Source organism: Trachymyrmex cornetzi, unplaced genomic scaffold (genome assembly GCF_001594075.2).
Source record: "Trachymyrmex cornetzi isolate Tcor2-1 unplaced genomic scaffold, Tcor1.1 scaffold23, whole genome shotgun sequence".
Taxonomy (NCBI): domain Eukaryota; kingdom Metazoa; phylum Arthropoda; class Insecta; order Hymenoptera; family Formicidae; genus Trachymyrmex; species Trachymyrmex cornetzi.
The window spans coordinates 2,508,962-2,529,290 of NW_017296956.1; the positions used below are offsets into that span (position 1 = coordinate 2,508,962).

Sequence of the window (20,329 nt, forward strand, 5' to 3'; positions counted from 1 at the left end):
TGATTAAAAAAAAATTTTCGTTTCGGTTTTCATTTACAAATTGATTTAATAAACATTTAATCATCTGTTAATGTAAATGAAAAATAGAAGCATACAATAAAAAGATAACTGTATTTAAATGGAATTAATCGCTTTTGTATTCAAACAATAGATTCAGAATGATTCTAAAGCAATATATTCAGGGCATTATGAATTTGCAGTTTTTTTTTTATTTCCCCATAAATGAGCCAGCTTTTGATTTTAATTTGTCCTGTTGCAACACGTGCAACCGTTGCAGTACGATTGTTCAGGTGTTTTCGAGTCTGAATTTACCAAGTTACCGGATAATCTTGTACTGATAATTGGATTCGCGTGAATACTCGGATTTCACTTGTTTCGCGGTTGTGGAAAATACGAATGAATTATTTACCCGCGACAAGCGACACGTCACTCCGACGTACAAATGTACCCCGCTTCATGTTTTATTCACTACACCCGCTGCGCTGCGCATTACGCGTTATGAGGCAACTAGACGCTTAGGGATTGACATTCGCGCGCGGTTTCACAAGGTGGATTATGTTCGGAAGCACAATGACTAACCATGTCGCGGTGGTTTGCCACACGGTATGAAAAATAGATAAATCTCGTCTATAATTTTGCTACGAGTCTTCGTACCGATATTTTGATCAAATTCCAACATTTGAATCGATGTTTGTTGATATTTTGATATCTGGTTCCACCAAAAGGATTAATTATCACTGTTTTTAGAATTCTGATAAGATTGCTAGAGAGAAGAAGTTTTCATAAGTCGGTATTTATAGTCTGTTCTTATACTGTTAGGTTTTAAGATATTACATAAACCAATCACGAAGTTGTAGCATTTTAAGACATTACTCGATATATCTTGAAATAAGAATTGATTAGGAATACAAGCCTTAATTTTTCTCAAAGAGTTTTGGACATTAAAATCAAAGTTAAAAATGTTTTTTAAAAGTATGATATATGAAAAAAAAAATTGTATAATACTAATAAGACTTAAACTTACAATTTCATTGCCACAAAACTGGAACTCAAGGAAATCAGGGAATTGTTAGGGAAGTCAAGGAAAAGTCAGGAAATTTTGCAAATTTCTGGAAAATAAAAATTCTTGAATTTAAAGAAGTTTAATATATACGTTATATTCTATACGTTTTTGAAATACTACCAACTTAACAATTAAAAATGCAAACAGTGTCAGTAACATCAATATAGTAATTGACATTGCTATGTTAAATTGATCTCTCAACAAAATATTTAATGATTTTTAAATCAAGATGGAAAATACCTACAAACAATTTTAAAATATTGAAAATCAGGAAAAATCTTGAAATTTTGTCTAGAAATCAGGGAAAATTATGGAATTTTCGGATGAGAAATTTGCGACAACCCTGAATTAGATCATTAATTTTACTGTAAAGTATATGTTTACATGTCTCTAAACCTCTAATTTGAAGGATTGGGAATGGCAAGTTTTGCTTTTTTTGCGCCCCTTAATTATGTGATTCAGATTGGGTCGCAAGAATTTACCCAAGTCCATACGTCACACAGCTCCTAAGGTGTCCCGCTGCACTATTTCCGTCGCTTTGGGTGCCATGGTAAAAAGACGCGTGCACACGTATTAATAGACTGACCGAGCACGACGCATCCACTAGTGACGTCGCGCGCACCATCGAAATTCAGCCAAAATCGACGCGCAAATTTGTCTTACACGATTTTCCTTACGACGGAAGACGACGGTAACACATGTTGCTGCGAGGTGAACACTGGGAGGGGAAACCATGCTGCTCGGGAAATGCGCACTTTCGACTTGCAAGTAGTTACTTGCGAGAGTCGTATTTTCGAGAGAACTTGCTGACCGCATGCGGATGGCAAGGCGAATGATGTCGCTTGGATAAAGCTATTAGGAGTTTTATCCGTGCGGATTTAACAAATTGTCTTCAAAGAAAAGTTACTAACGCTGTTGCTCATTTCTTGTTGCAGAATCACGAATATGGCGGGTACGGAGATGAACCACGTCGAAAAAGGTGAGTTTGCATATATTGTTGATTCGCGTAAATAGAAAGTCTTATGTTTATGTTTTCGAAATTTCTAATTGTGGGCAATTGCACGTGCATCAAACGTGTTCTATATTAATAAAGAGATAACAAAAAATTAAAAACTATGAAATTAGCATAAATAATCTTTGACTTAATTTTTGTCATATGTATCCGCTTATATACAAAATCATATTTATAATAAAAATTATGGAATTGTTAGAAAAAAATACTTCTATCGATTTGTTTGTGCATCGTTATTGATAGAATTTTAACAATCAAACCGATGACAGACAGTTATTTGTCATTGCAAAAAATTTATCAATATGTAAAAAAAGCAGAATTCTACACATCTTTTTACGTAAAATGTGATCAATGATTCTGAGTGGAATTATTTTTTTAAATTAATGTTTTTTATTAATAACTAATACACTGAGAAAAAAATGCTGTTGATTCAATTAAAGTCTATATTACGGGCTGTCACTAACATAAGTGATTAAATCATGTATATTTTTATTGACATAAAGGCATAAATTATTATTTCAATAATCAAGCCTTTATGTCAATAAAATGACAAAGTGACGTTTATTACCGTCATCTTGAGTTTTCTCGATATATTATCAACTGTGCATCATCATTTTTTAGACCCATCAACTTTTGCAACACTTTTAATTGGACAATGATGAGTTTCACTCTTGATGGCGCCATTTGATCGTCTCGCAAGTCTCATAGGCCACTTAATATTGTATAAACAAGTTGAAATCAATTACATGCAAATCACTCGTTCGATCGTTCTCAGCTGTTGATATAATTTTACGCATCATATATTGCAACTTTTAAAAATATTGATATTTTTCAGATCGCATTTTATTTAAATTATTATTTTTTCACTTTATATTAATTATATCTTATATTACACGACTTTTTAAAATTATATTTGCTTTTTCCAATAAAAATGCAAATGCGGTCTTTCATCCAGAAATACGTTCTTATTTGTGCCCTATTATATCAATGACACGCCATTAAGAGAACGCTCAAGCGTGGAATTGGATGGCTGATAAGCGCCAAGACGCGCTCTATACATCGCGACAACGAAAATTAATTAAAACGCAGCCGGTTGTCACAAAGTTTGACCCTACTGCTGCTATCCTACAGTCCAAATCTAATAATAAAAAGTTAAGTCGAGCATTAAGCATGATTCAATCCAACAGAGGCAATCCGATAGCGAATGATATCTACTGCACGAACTCACGATAACTTCTGGGTAAAGTGAATTCGAGCTGGCGAATCATTGAACGGTCACAGATGCAGATATTAGATGTTAGATAAGCAGTAAGAACGGTATAGTAAAACGATATTAAATCTTTATTCACGAGTTCTATATTTTCGTAAAATTTCCAATAAGAATCGAGAACGGTATAGTAAAACGATATTAAATCTTTATTCACGAGTTCTATATTTTCGTAAAATTTCCAAATCTATGATTTTTACTTTTGTAATCGAGAAAGAAAGAGAGAGATACATTTCTTCGTATACTTCAATCTTTAAACTCCAGACTTCTCCAGACTTATTTCTTGGAAGTATTCCTAAGAAAGATGTTGGAGCATTATTGCAGACGTGTTTTCATCCGTTTCGAGATATCCTATGAATAATAAGCCGTAAATCGCAAACATGAGAACTTGATACAAATCAGCTTCGAATAACGATGATCGTTACAAGTGGTAATTCAATTTGTATCAATCCTCGCAATTGGATATTCCATATGCTATTAGACGATGCAACGGCATTCTCGTCATTTCACTTGTGGAAAAATTACAGCGATTGATTTTTACGTTGGATGCAAGTCACGAAGAAGAGATGTATACACCAATATCAATTGTGAAAAATATATCGCGCGGTGTCCATCACCGGTCGGTTGCTTCACTATACAACACGTGAGCATGTCAAATCTCGGTTGGAGATTACTTCGTTTCGCTTTTCCCTCAACCGAGAATGCGAGATACCTATCTTTCTATTCTTGACGTCATAATCCGTTACACTGTATGATGCACGTGTGCAATCCACGTACACTCTATATATCAAAAATATTTTTTGAATTGTGAATTTTAAATAAAATGCAATACTTCCATTTATATATGTGTATATATTTGAATACACTTTGTGTACATATCCTTCACAATTCAATGATAGAATTACGTGTGTGCTGCTAACAATGTACAATAAATTAGTTCGCTAATATTGAAAAGGAAATTTGACGAAGTTTGACATTTTAATTTCACGGATATGACAGTGATGTAGATGCTGTTGATATAATTTATACGTATAGATCTACAGAATTTGATTTTCTTTATTTTCAATTCGTGTAAAAACGAAGCCGGGATAATATTTCTAGTTTCAACGAGTGCAATCAATTCGATTTTACGCGACGTCAGCAAGACGTCCGTGCTGCAGTCAACGAAGAATGAATTATTATTGGCGAACTAGTTTTTGCAAACTCGGCGATAATCCAGGCCTCGTTTTCGAGCGGGCTTCCGTAATTGAATTTTCAAATAATTGAAGCGCCTTTTAACGAGGACAAATGATAGAAATTCATGATTTTATCGTGCACTTATGCCGTAGAGCGAACTTCATTAAAGTTCTCTGTGCGTTCACTGGAATAATACGTATCAATTAATGTTTCAGAGAAGACAATAATAAACCGAACCACGTCCTCCTCTTCACAATTATCAATCCAGTTTACCCCATCACTGTGGTAAGTCTTTCACTTCAATTTATTAACGCTAGTACGATCAAATCTTTTTTCTTTTTTTTTTTTCGTTTCATGCATTCATAATTTTTAAAAATGCATATCACGTAATTCTTTTAACATATATCTTTAAAGCTGTCGTGTATAAAAAAATAATATAATTCATAAATTATATTTTATTCTCAAATTAAATCTTTTAACATTTAAAATGTAGCGCGAGAGAAAGCTGTAGCATTCATAATATATGTCCAAATACAGAACAATTGTTATACGTGCAGTGCATTTCTTGTTTTTTTTTTTTTCCTGTATTAACTCGGTGCAAAAGAGTCGGGACGGAAAAGTGGCGCAATTCTGCGACACGGACTATAACGGGAATTGAAAATATTGAAGCCAAAGCCACAGAGAACAAAAGTTGGCAGCACGTCAGCCTCGTAGATTTCACAGGCCGTCGCACTGCATTTTATTTCTGTTTTGCGCCAATAATAGATGAGCTTTGAGCTCTCCCGCCGTTTCTCTCCCTCGCCCGCACTGGCGGTCGGGTCGATGTCATTCGACATTGTTTGCGCTGCTTCTGTTCAAGCGCTCACATAGCTATCCGGTCGCACAAAGCTCGTTTTCTTACATCTCTCCCGCGATTGAACCACTAATTAAAGAGACGACTGAAGACTTCTTGCTCGCGCGATAACAAAAAGTGCTAACAATACTGTGTTACTACCGAAGTGTCTACATTGCGCAGTGCGAACACAACGATGTTTTTGCTTTATGTTGCGAAACCTTCTTGATCCTATTATCTTGAATATTATCTTTATTGTTGATAACAAAAAGTATAGTTATCTTCCTATAAAGATAAAAGTAGAGAGATTATATAATCTAATAATCTCTCTATTCACAGCTGTATAATAACGTTGTTAGTTGTATAGACTGCGACGAAAAAAGCTAATGTCAAAAATTTTAAACTGTACAAAATACAAAGTATGTATCTCATTAATATTTATTATAGAGAAGACTGACATTGTTTGTGGTTGTGTAATGGGCAATTTATCTTTAATATGCAGTAAAATGAGCTAGAATTTTGTGATGTGTACAAGCACCCGTTAATTTCAAGTCTGCTGAAACGTGACTTTATATTCCATTAACGGCTCATCGTTTCAATTTAATTAAAAGCTCATATAGTTAGAGCTTCCTTGAAGGTTTTAACTCTTAAGCACGCTTTTACCTCTTTCTCCATTTTCGTTTTCATTCTCTCCCTTTCTTTGTTTCCAATAACGCAATTATTCGTCCAACATTTTGCAGTTTACTTCGTCTTGACATTTACAAATGAATTGTCATATCTACTATCCATTAAAATAAATTAATCGGTACATTTGCCTTCCCGTCTCACAAATTATTTTGTAATTTTCTTTTCGCGAGGGTTTCTGTGTATTCAATCAGCAAATGTATTGATCGATATTTCATTTTGCTCGAAAACATACTGCCAATTCGATTTCCGGCTTTTTCATCCGCTAGACAAACATTTATCCAGGTAGAATGTTTTGCATAGAATATACGTGTGTTTTACTGGACAGGATCTGTGAGCATTAATTGGAAAACCGTTATTTTGATAAAACATACTAAATTTAAGAAATTTTTACTTCAACGCGCAATCAGACCTGAATGTGTATATCAACTTGACAGTTGCAGCTGGAAGTAGTCGATGTAAATCTAGATTATATGCTGGTAGTGCCAATATGTTTCCTCGACATATGGTTGGCGTTATAAGCGAGCTTTTATGAGGTGCAAGGCAAATTGAACTAAATATTATATTTATGGCGGAATTTCTCGAATAGGCTTTCGATACCAACGTATATAATCGCCAAGCAATCTATATTTGTCACATTGTGACATTTATTAATCCGTTATCGAATTATGTTATTCTATCGGCATAAGTTAGCGACGGGCATAAAATCTAGGAATATCAAAGATTTTTTAATTTTTATTTTTAATTCATTTAAAATTTATTTTATTTATAAAAGTATTATAAAAATTATACACATTAAAATACGATATATAATTAATCGAGCGTAGATGAAATTTTTTAATATAACAAAATGTTATCATTATTATTTGTTAAATAAGTATCCTGTAAATGTTTGTAAACTATTTGTAACGAGATCTCTTTATAACTAAGTTACACCTGTTGGTGTTATCTTACTTCATCTAGATGTCGTCTGAGACCGTAAAACGAAACCAAAGTGTATTTCACAACTTACATTAATCACAGAGATATGACGTTAATTTAAGTTATCGCGATACAATATTGCGGGTGTGTCGCCATATGGTTGCCAATATTTTGCACCTGAAGTGATGGTGATGGCGTTGGAACGCGTAAGACAGTGCACCTCGTGTCTACTTTATCGCGATGCACATGTATCACGAACAAATAAACGTCACATGCGGCTAACGATGTATTCCGTGAATCGCATCGTAACGAAGCGAGATGATTCACAGATTTTATTTTCAGATTGTCGTATTAAGTGAAATTAATTTTTTTTATAACTTTATCCTTTAACAAAAATTTGTCCGATCCATTTACACAATTAATATTGAAACTTTTTTTAAGTCTAATTATAATCTAATATGTACTACAACATAAATATTTCAGTGTACCTTTAACGATACATAAAGCCAACACTCTTATTCTTGATGTTGAGTTGAAACTTTCTAAGAAAATTGCAATACATCATGTTTTTGTCACTTGAATATTTTTTCATAAAAGTTATGAAAGTGTATCTATCTTAGGATATTATTCATAAACTGAAACTAGAACGTAAAGTATTTTTTTATTTATAATAGCCATATATTTTCTAGACACAACACGTGTACCAGACTATATCTAAATGCGATACTATATGTGAATAGAAATTGAAAAATAACTCGATATTATATCATAACGCGATTGAACAGATATTTTAAGATGTCTCATTCAATCGCGTGGAAAAATTGAACGTGACATCGACCTTCCGAAATACAAAAGCTTTCGGGTAGGTCTGGGATACATTTGTTCGAATATAAATTCGAGCGTTGTATTGGAGTCTTTAAATAGCTGCGCCGCTGCCGTGTATATGCAAAATGATTTGAGTGTTGAAATCGAAAACAATGATAATTGCAAATAAACACCTGATTGTCTCGAGTCATAAGTTCCGTTGAAGCGTATGAATTTAATGATCGTATGAGCATTTGACAGAAGTTTATTCGGACGTATCATAGGTATTGAATAATATAATAATTGTTTGGAGTTTTATCTATAAGAATTATTTAATCTATTAAAAAAATATTATACACAAAAAAATATATTAAATATATTAATATATTTTTAAGTAAATTATTTTTACTAAATATTTCAAATGACTCTTAGTTTAAATAACAATGTATGCAGATTAAAGCGGCGTCCACAATGAGATTTTGAGGCGTAAAATTAAAGATGTAAGTCTTAAGCGGTAAAAAATCGATTAATTTAAAAGTTAATTAGTATTCAACTGTGATTCATCAATATCTTACAGCTTAAGATATAAGTTTAAGTTTTATGCCTTAAAATTTCATTATAAACGCCACTTAATAGGTGTATTTAAGTACAAATTAGTTATGCTATAAAAAAAGTTTCACCAACGTTTTGTAAAATAGTTCGTAAAATTTTATTTTATATAAAATTTTAACAAATAAATCGCGGAGTCTTTAAATTGATATCTAGCGCAACTGTATGCTTACTCCATGTTGTTTATGTTGAGTTGTGTATATAAATATATGTTTTGTGTGTTTATGCGTTTAGCGACTTGACTTGTTACATAGAATGTAGAAATAAATTTTCACACGCTTTGACTTTGGCAATAACATACATGATGATGTGACAGTCTGCTGGATTTAGATTAATGAAGTAGTTATTTCAAGACTAAATTCCGGTCCTACTCGGAATTCGTAATGTGATCTCGACCTATGTTTTTGTCTAATAATCTGGTAAAATTGATCGTAAATATAAAAAGTTGTTTTGCAGCGTATTATTTCTCTTTACGAATTTATAACACAAATTAAGGGTAATATAGTAAAATAACGCAAAATTAATAGAAAATTTCAGCAGCAAACTGAGTAGGTATTTAATATTGATTCAAAGATGATAGTCATAATATTTACAGTATTATTTAATTGCAATACGAAACAATGCCTTTTATTGTTGAAATTTGACATTATCGAACAAATTGAGATAAATTGTTCTGAATCGCGGTATAATATTTAATTACTCGGAAAATCACGGTGCAGTTTATATTAATTCGTATTTCATTGTTATCGTAGCTTTGTTTATTTTCGGTGCTGAAAAGAAGTGAACGGTAAAGCGCGTACGTATCCTATAAAAAGTGTTGAATGCCATGCTGGGGAACAATAAAATTGTCTAGTGACGAAGTGTGCTATAAAATCAGCGTTACCCAAATCTTTCTCGACATGCAAAAAACATTTTTATAGTGAACCATTGAAGCTTTAAAAACCTATTCCGCTTTTGGAGAAAAAGCATGTGGTTTCGTTAAAAAAGATAAATAAAACCAAGTATTGCTATAAAATTTTAAAATAATCTAAAAAAAATTTTTTATTAATCCTAATTTTTTTTTTTATAAATAAAGAAATATATTAAGAGGTTTATTGTGTCGAAAATTAATACATTTTAAATATTATTAACTTGTAATTTGTTAAAAACAAGACGTTATATAAAGTGAATATCTGATGTTTATACGAAGTTTTGATGCGCAATCGTGTCTCACAACTTAGATTTTAAATATGTATCACGATATAGTTTGAGATAAATCAGGTTAACTTTAGGGTTGACACTAAAAATCTCTTGGGGTTCTTCTTTCGTGAGTAGAAACTTTTCACCGTTCTGTTTTTGCTTTGAGGCAACTTTAGGTCATAGCTTTAGTCTAAATAAGTTCAGTCCGACAGTTCAGAGGAAATATTTCGTCGAATTATCGTCGTATATACGCGATGTTCGTGAGCTTCACGCGTAAATTTGCATCTTATCATCATAGTTGCTCCACGGTTTGCACTCGTGTCTGGATAAATTTTGGTAGGCAAACTTAGCGGACATGTCCTCCCGAGATGGAAGCTTTCCTCCCTAGAAACGACACGTGGAATTATATTCTCACATGAGACGACGGTGCAAAGTTTCACACCGATTTCGGAGCGCAATACGCATGCGAACGTCTAACGCATTTAATGTTTGCGACCTACTTTCCTCGTCTCCAGAGAGAAAGTCTACATTGTCGATATCTTCCCTATATATTTGCTACCAATTCAAAACTAACTCGCATCCGAAATTTCTTAGAAACCAATACAGAAGCAAGTATAGTTTGCTAGAATTTCGATCGCGTCTTTTTTCTTATCGTTTTAAGTACGCATGTCAAACTTTGATTTCTTTCATTTAACGACGAATTAACTGAGTTTCCGGAGAACGTTCGTTACAGAGTATTGTCGGAGAAAGAATAGAAATTTGCGTCAATGCTCGACAGTTATTTACCGTCTTGGTCAAATTGGGAGCTTCATTAATTTACACTCTGTGTTTTTTATTTTGAAAAAAGTAAAATTTATATGTGTGATTGATTAACAAATTAGGATGAATTTTATTTTAATAAATAAAATAATGAATTAAATTATTTATTGATTTATTTAAATAATTGAGTAATCATGTAGATTTTTATTAAAACAAATAATTATCTAATTATATTTTAATAAACGATATGATTATTGTATCTTGCAAGAAAAATTGAAATATATCGTTAAAAAGTAATTATTACCTTGGATATCACAAAATGATAGTTTATAATGTTTATATAATAGCCATCCTCTCTAGCGCTCCCATTCCTGTATCAAAGAAATGTCATACGAAATATCTATATGCTTTTATAAAAAGTCGTTTCGTATTCGATACTAATTGTTAATTACGCGGTCTAATAATTGTTTATTATAACAATCGCAAGATGCGATATATTTGTTATTTTTTGATACTTGCGATCGTGCTTTGAGGAAAACTGATGCAGTTTAAAAAGGCGCGTCTCTACTTGCTCGCTCGAGTATCGATAGGTGAATGCTCTCACGTCGACCTATGACTTTGCGCAACAGCATTCTGTATGTCGCAAAACAAGCGTCAAGGCCGCTCCACTCGACTTGTTGTTAATTCGAAGTATTTGATATTTTAAAGTTTAAAGAGTATAACTTAAACATTTTCGCACTACAAATCAAGTTTCGATATATGAACTATCTCGGTTCAAACGCTTTCTATATCTAAAATTTATCAGAAATTATTCTTCGAGAACTATAAAGTTTTAAGATCAAAATTAATTTTTCCAAATTTTGAAGTGCCACGGAAAGATAGAATTTAAATTTTAATTTAACTTTAAATTTTCGAATGTTAATTTTTCAGTAAAAGTAGTTAAATCAATGAACTATTTCTAAAACTTATAGAACTGTTACGGATGCAACGAAACTTACGTTAAAACTTACGATGCAAAAAGATGAGTTGCCAACTTTTCACTCGCCTTAGTGTATGCATCTGTGAAGTTAGTACGACATTCTATTAATATAAAAAAAATAATTTAGTAGCACAGTTCCAAGAGCACTTGTCATAGTTCTACAGTTCCTATAAAAATAAAGAAAGTATCTTATCTTTTATACTAAAAAAGTAAAAATAAAAATATGTCGTGCTAACTTTGCGAATCTAGCAGAACACTTCCTGTTTTAAAAAGTGCAAGAAAAAGAAAAATATTTCCACTTTTGACTGTAGTTTCCCGTTAGCATTGTTCTACTTATACTAACGTATGTAATTTGAAAATAAAATTTCAATAATTATCAATTTTAAATGTAGAAAATATTGCGGTACTTGGAACAAAAGCGCTGATAATTTATTCAATTTCAATGATATTTGTTGTTAATTCTAGCAGAATTCTACGCTTTACAATCATTTTTAAACAGATTTTTAGCTTCTACTTTTTCAATTTTGGTGTTTAATATATGCGATTCTTTTTAATTATAAAAATGCTACTAAAACTGTCATTTTTTATATCAATAGAATGTCGTGCAAATTTTACAAATCCATTCAAATTTAGGTTGTGACATTAACACACCGTTCTATTAGCATAAAAGAAATAACGACAGTTCTAGTAGCACTTTTCATAGTTCTACAGTTTCTTAGCAAAATAAAAAAAAAAGTTTCGCATTTTTTATACAAAAAAATAAAAATTGATAATGTATCTTGCTAACTTTGCGGACTGCTAACTTTGCGCCTGTTATTTTATGATTTTGTTTCTGTCTTACTACTTTCGCTGCCTGTTTATTTTGATCTCCAAAAGAAAGATTCTGCTCGCATTTCATTTGAATTGCGTCCGCACATCCAGAAGCTCTATATACTAGCTGTTGAAAAATTTATATGAATGATAGATTGTTGAAGCAAGTCGAGGATCCGACTCGTTAATGCAACATTTTTCCGTTTGAATAGAGACACTGTTCCACGCGCATAAAGCGGGTTTATTCGCGATGTCATTATTTCAAGATGCTCATTCGTCTTATAGTCCTCGCACGATTAATCGTGATATTTTGAGCGGCGAATCTACCGTAGTGTAATGTCTCAAAATGTCTCGCAATGTCTTATAGCATTACATTCTATTGAGAATAAATTTGCATACACGTCAACGTACAGACGTGTCACACTAATCCAGCGCGGCTGGTGTTCTTCTGAAAAGTATTTCTATGCAATGTGTTTATAAACGTATCCAGGAATGTCGCCGGTATACATAAGGAATGATTCATCTCGGAAATCCGTCGATCCATCTTTCGCGACGCCGCAAGAAAAAGTAGAATTTTTTCTTTCTTATGACGTGGCGATTTTCCATGTGATTAAATTTATAGCGTTTGATGGAGATATTACCGTCTCCATTTATCTGCAATTGCATGATTAAATTAAAAAAAAAAAAACACTTTATTTTCTAATAAATGAGTAAACACGTAGTTTTTAGACGGATTTAATTTGTACATCTTTCGATATTTTATAAATAAAGGATATAAACGTATATCAGAATACGCAAATTATTGATGTGCAAATTGTTTAGTAAATAATTGGCAATTATTACTAACCTATTTGGATATTAACCACGCTGCTAAAATGATGCAAATTTAGCGTTGTGCGATTTAAATAGAAATTTGATCATGCGATCGAATTTCTAGGGAAGAGGGCAGGTAACATTATCGCTTGGTTTCGATAACTGTTAAACGGCCACCGAACGGTGCTTGAAAATATCTATACGGCACTGCAATTATGCTATCGTTATCGAATCATTACGTATATTTAACCGCACGTTTCCATTTTGTTAATATTTACACTGTATCGTGTAAAATTGGTAGGTTATTATAGTTCTGTGACTAAATTTTGACGAATTAATTTTTTATAAAGTTATTTTTATCAAATTGTCGGAGAAACGTAAAAGTTTCTGTGTCATCTATGGACATTTAAACATGAATGATACCTTGTATATATATCTTGTTTTATCCCATAATGTATGAACCATTAAAATAGTTGGCATTGTTTTCATTTTTTTATATAAAATTTTGTAAAATTACTTTTTAAAGAAAAAGAGATTAGATATATTTTTTTATTTATTCTATCTTAAGTATTTTTTTCTTCTAACACATTCTCTTTCTCATAATTTGATATCCAAGAAAAATATTTGTATTTTCTTCTCTCATTAAGTTTAAAGCACTATTTATGTTGCGTATTAGATGGTATATATTTGATACTAAATGAAAAAAAACTAGATTTAGTTTTAGAAAGAGTCATACATGTAATTCCAGTTTAATTTGAAAATTCAATTAACGCCCTGAAAGGATGCGCGGTTACTATAACAAGGGTTTCTCGATGTGTAGTAAATATAACATACCGCGACCCGAACTTCTGTGCATGCGTTATAATCCAAGATATGAGTCATTCTAGTTGTGTCGCGGGATTGCTTAGGGACATTGTATTGTATCTAAGTGATATAACAATAGTCATTTCAATGGATTGCTTCTATTATTCTGCGAACACTCTGAATAGCTCTTATCTTAAATTTGATTTATTATACACAAAATGTATAATTTTTTTTTAACAAAGATATTTTTGCGTTTTTCTTTGAAAGGTATTAATACAATTTAGCAAAATCCCTTTGAGAAATATCTTTCCCGAATAAATAATTTCCTTTCAAGAACTTTCTTTACTTACTCCGCTTCTAATTTGAATATTTTAATCACATTCTTTGTTTCCTCTATATTCTTCTTTACACCGCTTAATGGTTACCTAGCTTTTCCGTCTTTATCATGATAAAGTTCTAATGCTTCGTAAGCGACATTACGATCTGTTTTTCATGATACTTTTGACTTTGCTGTATTTATTTTTTTTACACATGTCTCTCATATGATAGCGTTAATGCACGCCATTAAAAAATAAACTGTTGTCAGTGAGCATTTGAAAGATCGATAATGGGTATCGAGTTGTAAAAGAAAGAAAGAGAGTATTTTAAAGGTACTCTCTCGGTGTCGTATTTTCGGGTCAGTTTTCCAACAACAGTTTGAAAGTATTTGAGACGAGCAAAAAGAAAAATGTCACGAAATGTTAGGCTCTAATGCTTTCACATTTCCTCGCTCTCTTGTCCGATTTATTTTTCTGCAAACAGCTTTTCGAAGTATTTTCAACATGAGTTGTATTTTAATACACGAGACGCCAATTTATAAAAATATAATTAATATCGTGTATTTTTTATATAAATTGTGTTATACCCTCAATAACAGTGCTACCTGCGTTCGCAAGCGTTTTTTCTAAATTAAACTATAGTGTTTTTCTAAAATAGAATAATCTTTAAATAATTTATAGTAAAATCATAATTCTGTAAATACTATACGAAATAAATAAATACATATATTACAGATGTGAAAGAAGAATTATAGATATATTATAAATATATTACAGAAGATAGTAAACTCGATATTAATGTAACATATATTATAATGTGTATCATTGTATTGTATAAAATCTGAAATATATTTTAGATAGCATAATATAAATTGTATTGCGTGACAGAAATTATTTCAAATGCAAAGATATTCATTCACGATAAATCATTGAGAGGACACTTGCTTCAGCACGGGCGCGGGCGAGAAAATCACGATGCTTTTCGCATATACCTATAGCGCGTTCAAATGGACGGGTCTGACGGTCGTACCGTAAATCAATCGCAGCCGGCGGGAATAATTCATCGGTTAATTCTGATCCAGCGAGCCTCGATCGAATTTCGTAGCTGATTGTTCTGATTGGCAGTGTCGAGCGAGCCGTTTTTCTGTACCGACTTTCGATTTACGCAATTCCATCAGGTTGGTGCATGTACAATTTCTGAAGTGGGTAATTTGATGCTTATACAAAACCTATTGTTAAATTTATGTTTTTCATGCTTGTATCAATATTGCGAATATTGAAGATAAAAAATATAATTCGTCTTTTTCGTCCTCTAAAATTTTTCTAATTAGAGATATATTATTATATTTCTATAGATAATTCCATCGTCTATTTAAACTCAATGTGAAAGATATCCATCTAGAAAAAAGAAGTTTTGGTCATTTCTTTTTGCTAAAATGAAAAAGTTCCGAGATATGATCAATTACATGTCATATATTAAAAGTCTACTCAAGCGAAATCGAGTTGTTTGTCGCTTATGATGGAAAACATTGGGGGACATCATAAATATCAAACATAAAAATCTAAAAGTTGTTAAATATGATCAAGATATTCCGAGAATTAAACGAAAACTGCATTGTTAATACATATAATTTATTAAATACACTCTCTAAATCTGAATCAGCGGATAGTCACTGATTACCAGTGGCATACTTGGCACTGATATCAGTGATTATCCTGATTCAGATTTAGAGAGCATATAATTTGATAATCACGTTTGTTATTCAAAGCTATAATTCAAAACTAAATGATTATTTTGTGCCAGACTCTTCGTCGTTCACCAATTCGCTCGAAAAATTATACATATTTAAGTAACGATATAGTCCTTCATGTCAACTTTTTATCATTAAATATGCTGTTAAATTTATTGACTTTTACACGCTTGAGATAATTTCTCTTTCGCTTTTAATATCGGCTAACGTCGAACAATTTTCCGTGCGGCTTCGGATACTTACCACGATACTGTTTAACAATGCACGTCAAAGTTTCGCCGCATTTCGGACAGGTAATCCATTGTTGGAGCAGGTAATCCATTGTTGACTTAGTCGAGTGGATTCGGATCTCTTTCTCTGGATCGATCACTCTTTTTCTCCGAAGAGAGAGAGAGAAAGAGAAAGGGGAGAGGGCAAAGAGGGGCGTTCTCGTCGTTTTAACCACTCTCACGAAGTGGCCGCGACGGGGTGTGGTTCTGGTAGAGTAGGCGAAAGTGGTAGGCTGTGTTTGAATCCATCAAAGCCTGCTCTTTTTCCGGCTCCAGTCAATAATCGATAAAGAAACCCAGCCCTTCTCTTTCACCCAAGCTACTCTCCTTTTTTACGCCCGGTGTCTTTCGTCGTCGTTGCCCGGAGAGGCGTCTATCCACCTAGCAGCCTTTCTTCTGCGCGAACATCCTGTAAGATTTGTCATAAATCCAGGAGTGCTACCACCCACTATCTCACTGCACCACTGCATGATATATCGCGATAACTTTTATTTACGACGCCAACGCCTCGTCTCTTCGCTCTGAGAAGAGAATTGCGAGCCTCGCTGAAAAATTCTCGATCCGCATCGCGGTAGTGGTCGCTGGTGTTTTCCTGAATTTACGACTATAAAGCTTACGATATATTTTTAAAAGCTTCTCTTAATTACTTCAGCTGTTAACTTCTCGTTAAAGCTGAAGATGCGCTTGATCACTCCAGAGATCTGTTCTACAAATTATACACCTATTAAAATTCTAATAAAAAAATATTCAATATTCAATTTATATTAAAAGTTATATATAAAATATTTTAATTGAATGTTTGCAATATATACTCTCTAAAAGTGAATCAGCGTTACTGAAAAACAGTAAATGTTTTCTGATGATTATATCAGTTATAACTGTATAGCACTGAAGTCAGTAATAGTACACTGATTCATTTTTAGATAATAAATATGTGGAGTGAAACATGTGGAATTTTTTATGAAAAATATTTATCTTCCAATTTATTTATTGTGATTGCAGTTTATATAATAACTGGTTTCATAGATTATGTGTGACATACAGAAAGAAAATTTCATAAGAGAAAAGTCAGAAGAATACTTGAAATAATAATATTGAAGTTTTCAGAAGATCACCGGCAAATGAATATACCATCAGCATGATTAAATATTATTCTTTTTAATGTTGCTTGGTAGAATGGTATTAAATTTCGTTCATTTGCACGCATCGCAGTTTTTGTATATTTGATGGTGCTCCGATTTTGTTACAAAAAAATCAACGCCGTAAATTTTTTCCCACCCGGAAATGAACAATTGTAAAGTATATCAAGGATTCCAACTATGCACGAGGCGTTTTCCGGAATGGAATTGGTATATGTCAAAACTCAATTTTGAAAGATCGTGGTGTAGAATTTGAAATTCTGACATTCGTGAAATATTTTCAAACGTTTCAGCTGGTAGAGTATATTTTACGCTTTCTGCAAAGAAAATATTTTGCAGAATCCCGTAGGACGAAACCTCTGCTAATATTCAATGTAGGGTGAAAAAATTCGGTGGTTTTGCTATAACATTGTATTACTGTATTTTATACATTTTTACAAGGAATCGATCGATATATGTACCATGTGTGCCAAATTTATATTTGTCTAATTAAAAATTATTTTGTATGAAACCATTCAATTTCAAGAAATAGAATAATAGATATATGAAATATTTTTTATTTCTATACTTCTATATTTTCAGATTATTATTAAAATAACAATAATTTGCAAATTTTTTTATATTTTCCATCTGCTATACATAATATTGCATGAAAATATTTGTAACGTTTTACAACGGTGCAAACTTGCGGTGGAATCAGTCGTGAATTTTCTGTGACTCTCGATGACGAGTCCGTCTTTACGAAATATTGATTTTTGTCACATACCACTGCCGAGAGTCCAGTGAGACGTAATGGCGGATTACCAAGTGCATAGCTGGACGATGGTTGGAATACCACCGGAAGATATATAACTGTTTGAAATTTAAGTGCCGTTGGTGTTGTGACGGATCCAACCAGCCGATACTCATGTATCACGTGTCTTCGTGTCGCTGTGTCAGGGATATTATCGGGCAGATTACGGACTCTCGCGCTTATATATGTGTTTATTTGCATCGCGTACACGTCGCGGTTAAATTCGAAATAAATCGGTGGATTATCGCAATGCGGGCGCGAACAATCTCAAACTGTCAAAACCGTTTATTTGGAAGTCGATCGATGTAGCCTCAATCGGAAAATTATTTATCTGTAAAACGATCCTTAAATAAATGACAAATCATTATCGATTGCGTTATTTATAGACACATGATGCATTCTGGAAAAATTGTGTACGATTGAAAAGTCCAATGAAATATTTGAGAGGTAAAAGATAATATTTGTGTACAATTTAGTGGAATAAATTGCGCGCGGGATTTTACGTTTATGAATTTTACTCTCTTTTTCCAGTAAGTTTGAAAACGAATTGATCTGAAAAGGATGAAAAATCGGCAGGTTTAATTACAATGATAATTAATTTTATTGTAAAGCACATTGTTATCAACACCAATAAGCGACTGTTAATTAATGTAAATAAAATTCTTTTCCATAGCCTTTTTCATCGTTATATGCATCGCGCGTTTCTAATTGCCGTCCGCTGACTGCGCATCGTAATTATTATTGCTTTCGATACGTTGTATTAATTTAGGTACGCGTTGCGCGTTCGTTAGTGGAGTAATATTGTCAAGGAACGGTAATAAAGTACTGTGTCGAGCGAGAGGCTTTTTCCGGCGATCATGCTTCTCGTGAACTTTCCAGCCTGTCATTACATGTTTGTCGCGTGGGCGGTTATTATTATCCGTCGATTATTATGCATATGCATAGTACGTAGCCGCATTGCAGCGTATTGCAAGCAAGATCCGCGTGTGTTGCGTGGACACGCTGCATTGTGTCCGTAATTGCGTCACGCGCGCAATGTATCTCGCAAATTGTAAAATATGAGAAAGCGCTGCGGCAATGTACGAAAAGGTCACAGTTATGTTCCTCAAGTGGATTTTCATAAAAAATGCATTTTACGTGGAAATTACTTGCGGTGCCATTTTTGTACGAGAGAGTTTTATATGAATATATGTATATATATTTTATAAGGATTTGTTTCAGATATACTTCTTACGTGAAGTTGATTCGAGATTTAAATTTTTAGAATGGAAAATTAATGACGGTGATAAATGCATTACATTATATTTTTAATGAAGATTTTTGACGAAAATTTTGTTTTTTACTGAAAATATATTTTATACGCAGATGCAACTATATATCTCTTTTGCGAGAAAATATAAATCTTTTTTATGATATAATTATTATGCATGTTATACAAAAATGAGATACTAACGATGTATCGTAATAATAAATTAATTATTGAACAAAGTACTAAAATAATTAATGAGAAATATAATTAATGAGTAAAAAATATAACGATAATAAAACTAGAGTAAATTGATTTCAAGCTTCTGATTAAAAAATATAGCGACTGTAATGGATGGTGCCTCCATATTTATTGGCTACTGGCAGTTACGCGTCGGCAATGCTAACAGTTGGTTACTTCCATGCCGATCTATATATAAAACACGCGAAAGTGCGTGAACGAACGTGGACGCGGTACTAAATACGCACGCGAGAGCACGTGGTTCCGCATTCTGTGTCGCGGGCGAAATAGTCCGCCACATCTCATTCCGCGCTAAATCTCAATTAAAAACAGATCTGAATTTCTGACGCTGCAGATTCATATATCTAGATAGACTAGATTAATCTTTACACGCGTAATATTCGTCAAAATTCATTCTAACTTCCGCACTTCGTGCCTAAATTCTTGGCGATTAGCCTTATAACGCCGCCAAAAATTCGAAAATCTTATTCGTTCCTACAAGCGCGTTCTAATTCCTATCTAGTGGGAGAGGAAATGAAAATTTATTAAGGGATAACATATTCCAATATGTATGTATTAAAATTCCATTCCATATTCGAATTAGTAAGTGTCTAAATATTTTATATTCTTGGTCTATTTTATCAAATTTATGATTTAAAGTATTTTTAAACTAATTTAGTCTTTAAATTCTGCTTAAAAAAATATTAATCTTATTTAAAAAAATTTGTTTACCAACTTCAAAATTTTATTATTTATAATAATTACGATTTATTTAATTCGTGACAAGTTCTGGAGTTTGAATATACTCTCTAAAAGATTAATCACATAGAGTCGTGCCCAAATTTACTTTTATTCCGAATGG

General features: G+C 32.6%; 1 protein-coding gene across 2 annotated transcripts in view; it reads left to right on the plus strand.

Annotated features, from left to right (window-relative positions):
* Positions 1–20,329, plus strand: part of sm (heterogeneous nuclear ribonucleoprotein L) — a 161,316-nt gene that overhangs the window by 24,098 nt on the left and 116,889 nt on the right. For both annotated transcript variants that reach the window (XM_018506705.1, XM_018506706.1), the window contains exons 2-3: positions 1,999–2,042; positions 4,734–4,803. In XM_018506705.1, coding sequence (XP_018362207.1) covers positions 1,999–2,042; positions 4,734–4,803 — 114 coding nt within the window. The remainder of the gene's footprint in view (positions 1–1,998; positions 2,043–4,733; positions 4,804–20,329) is intronic.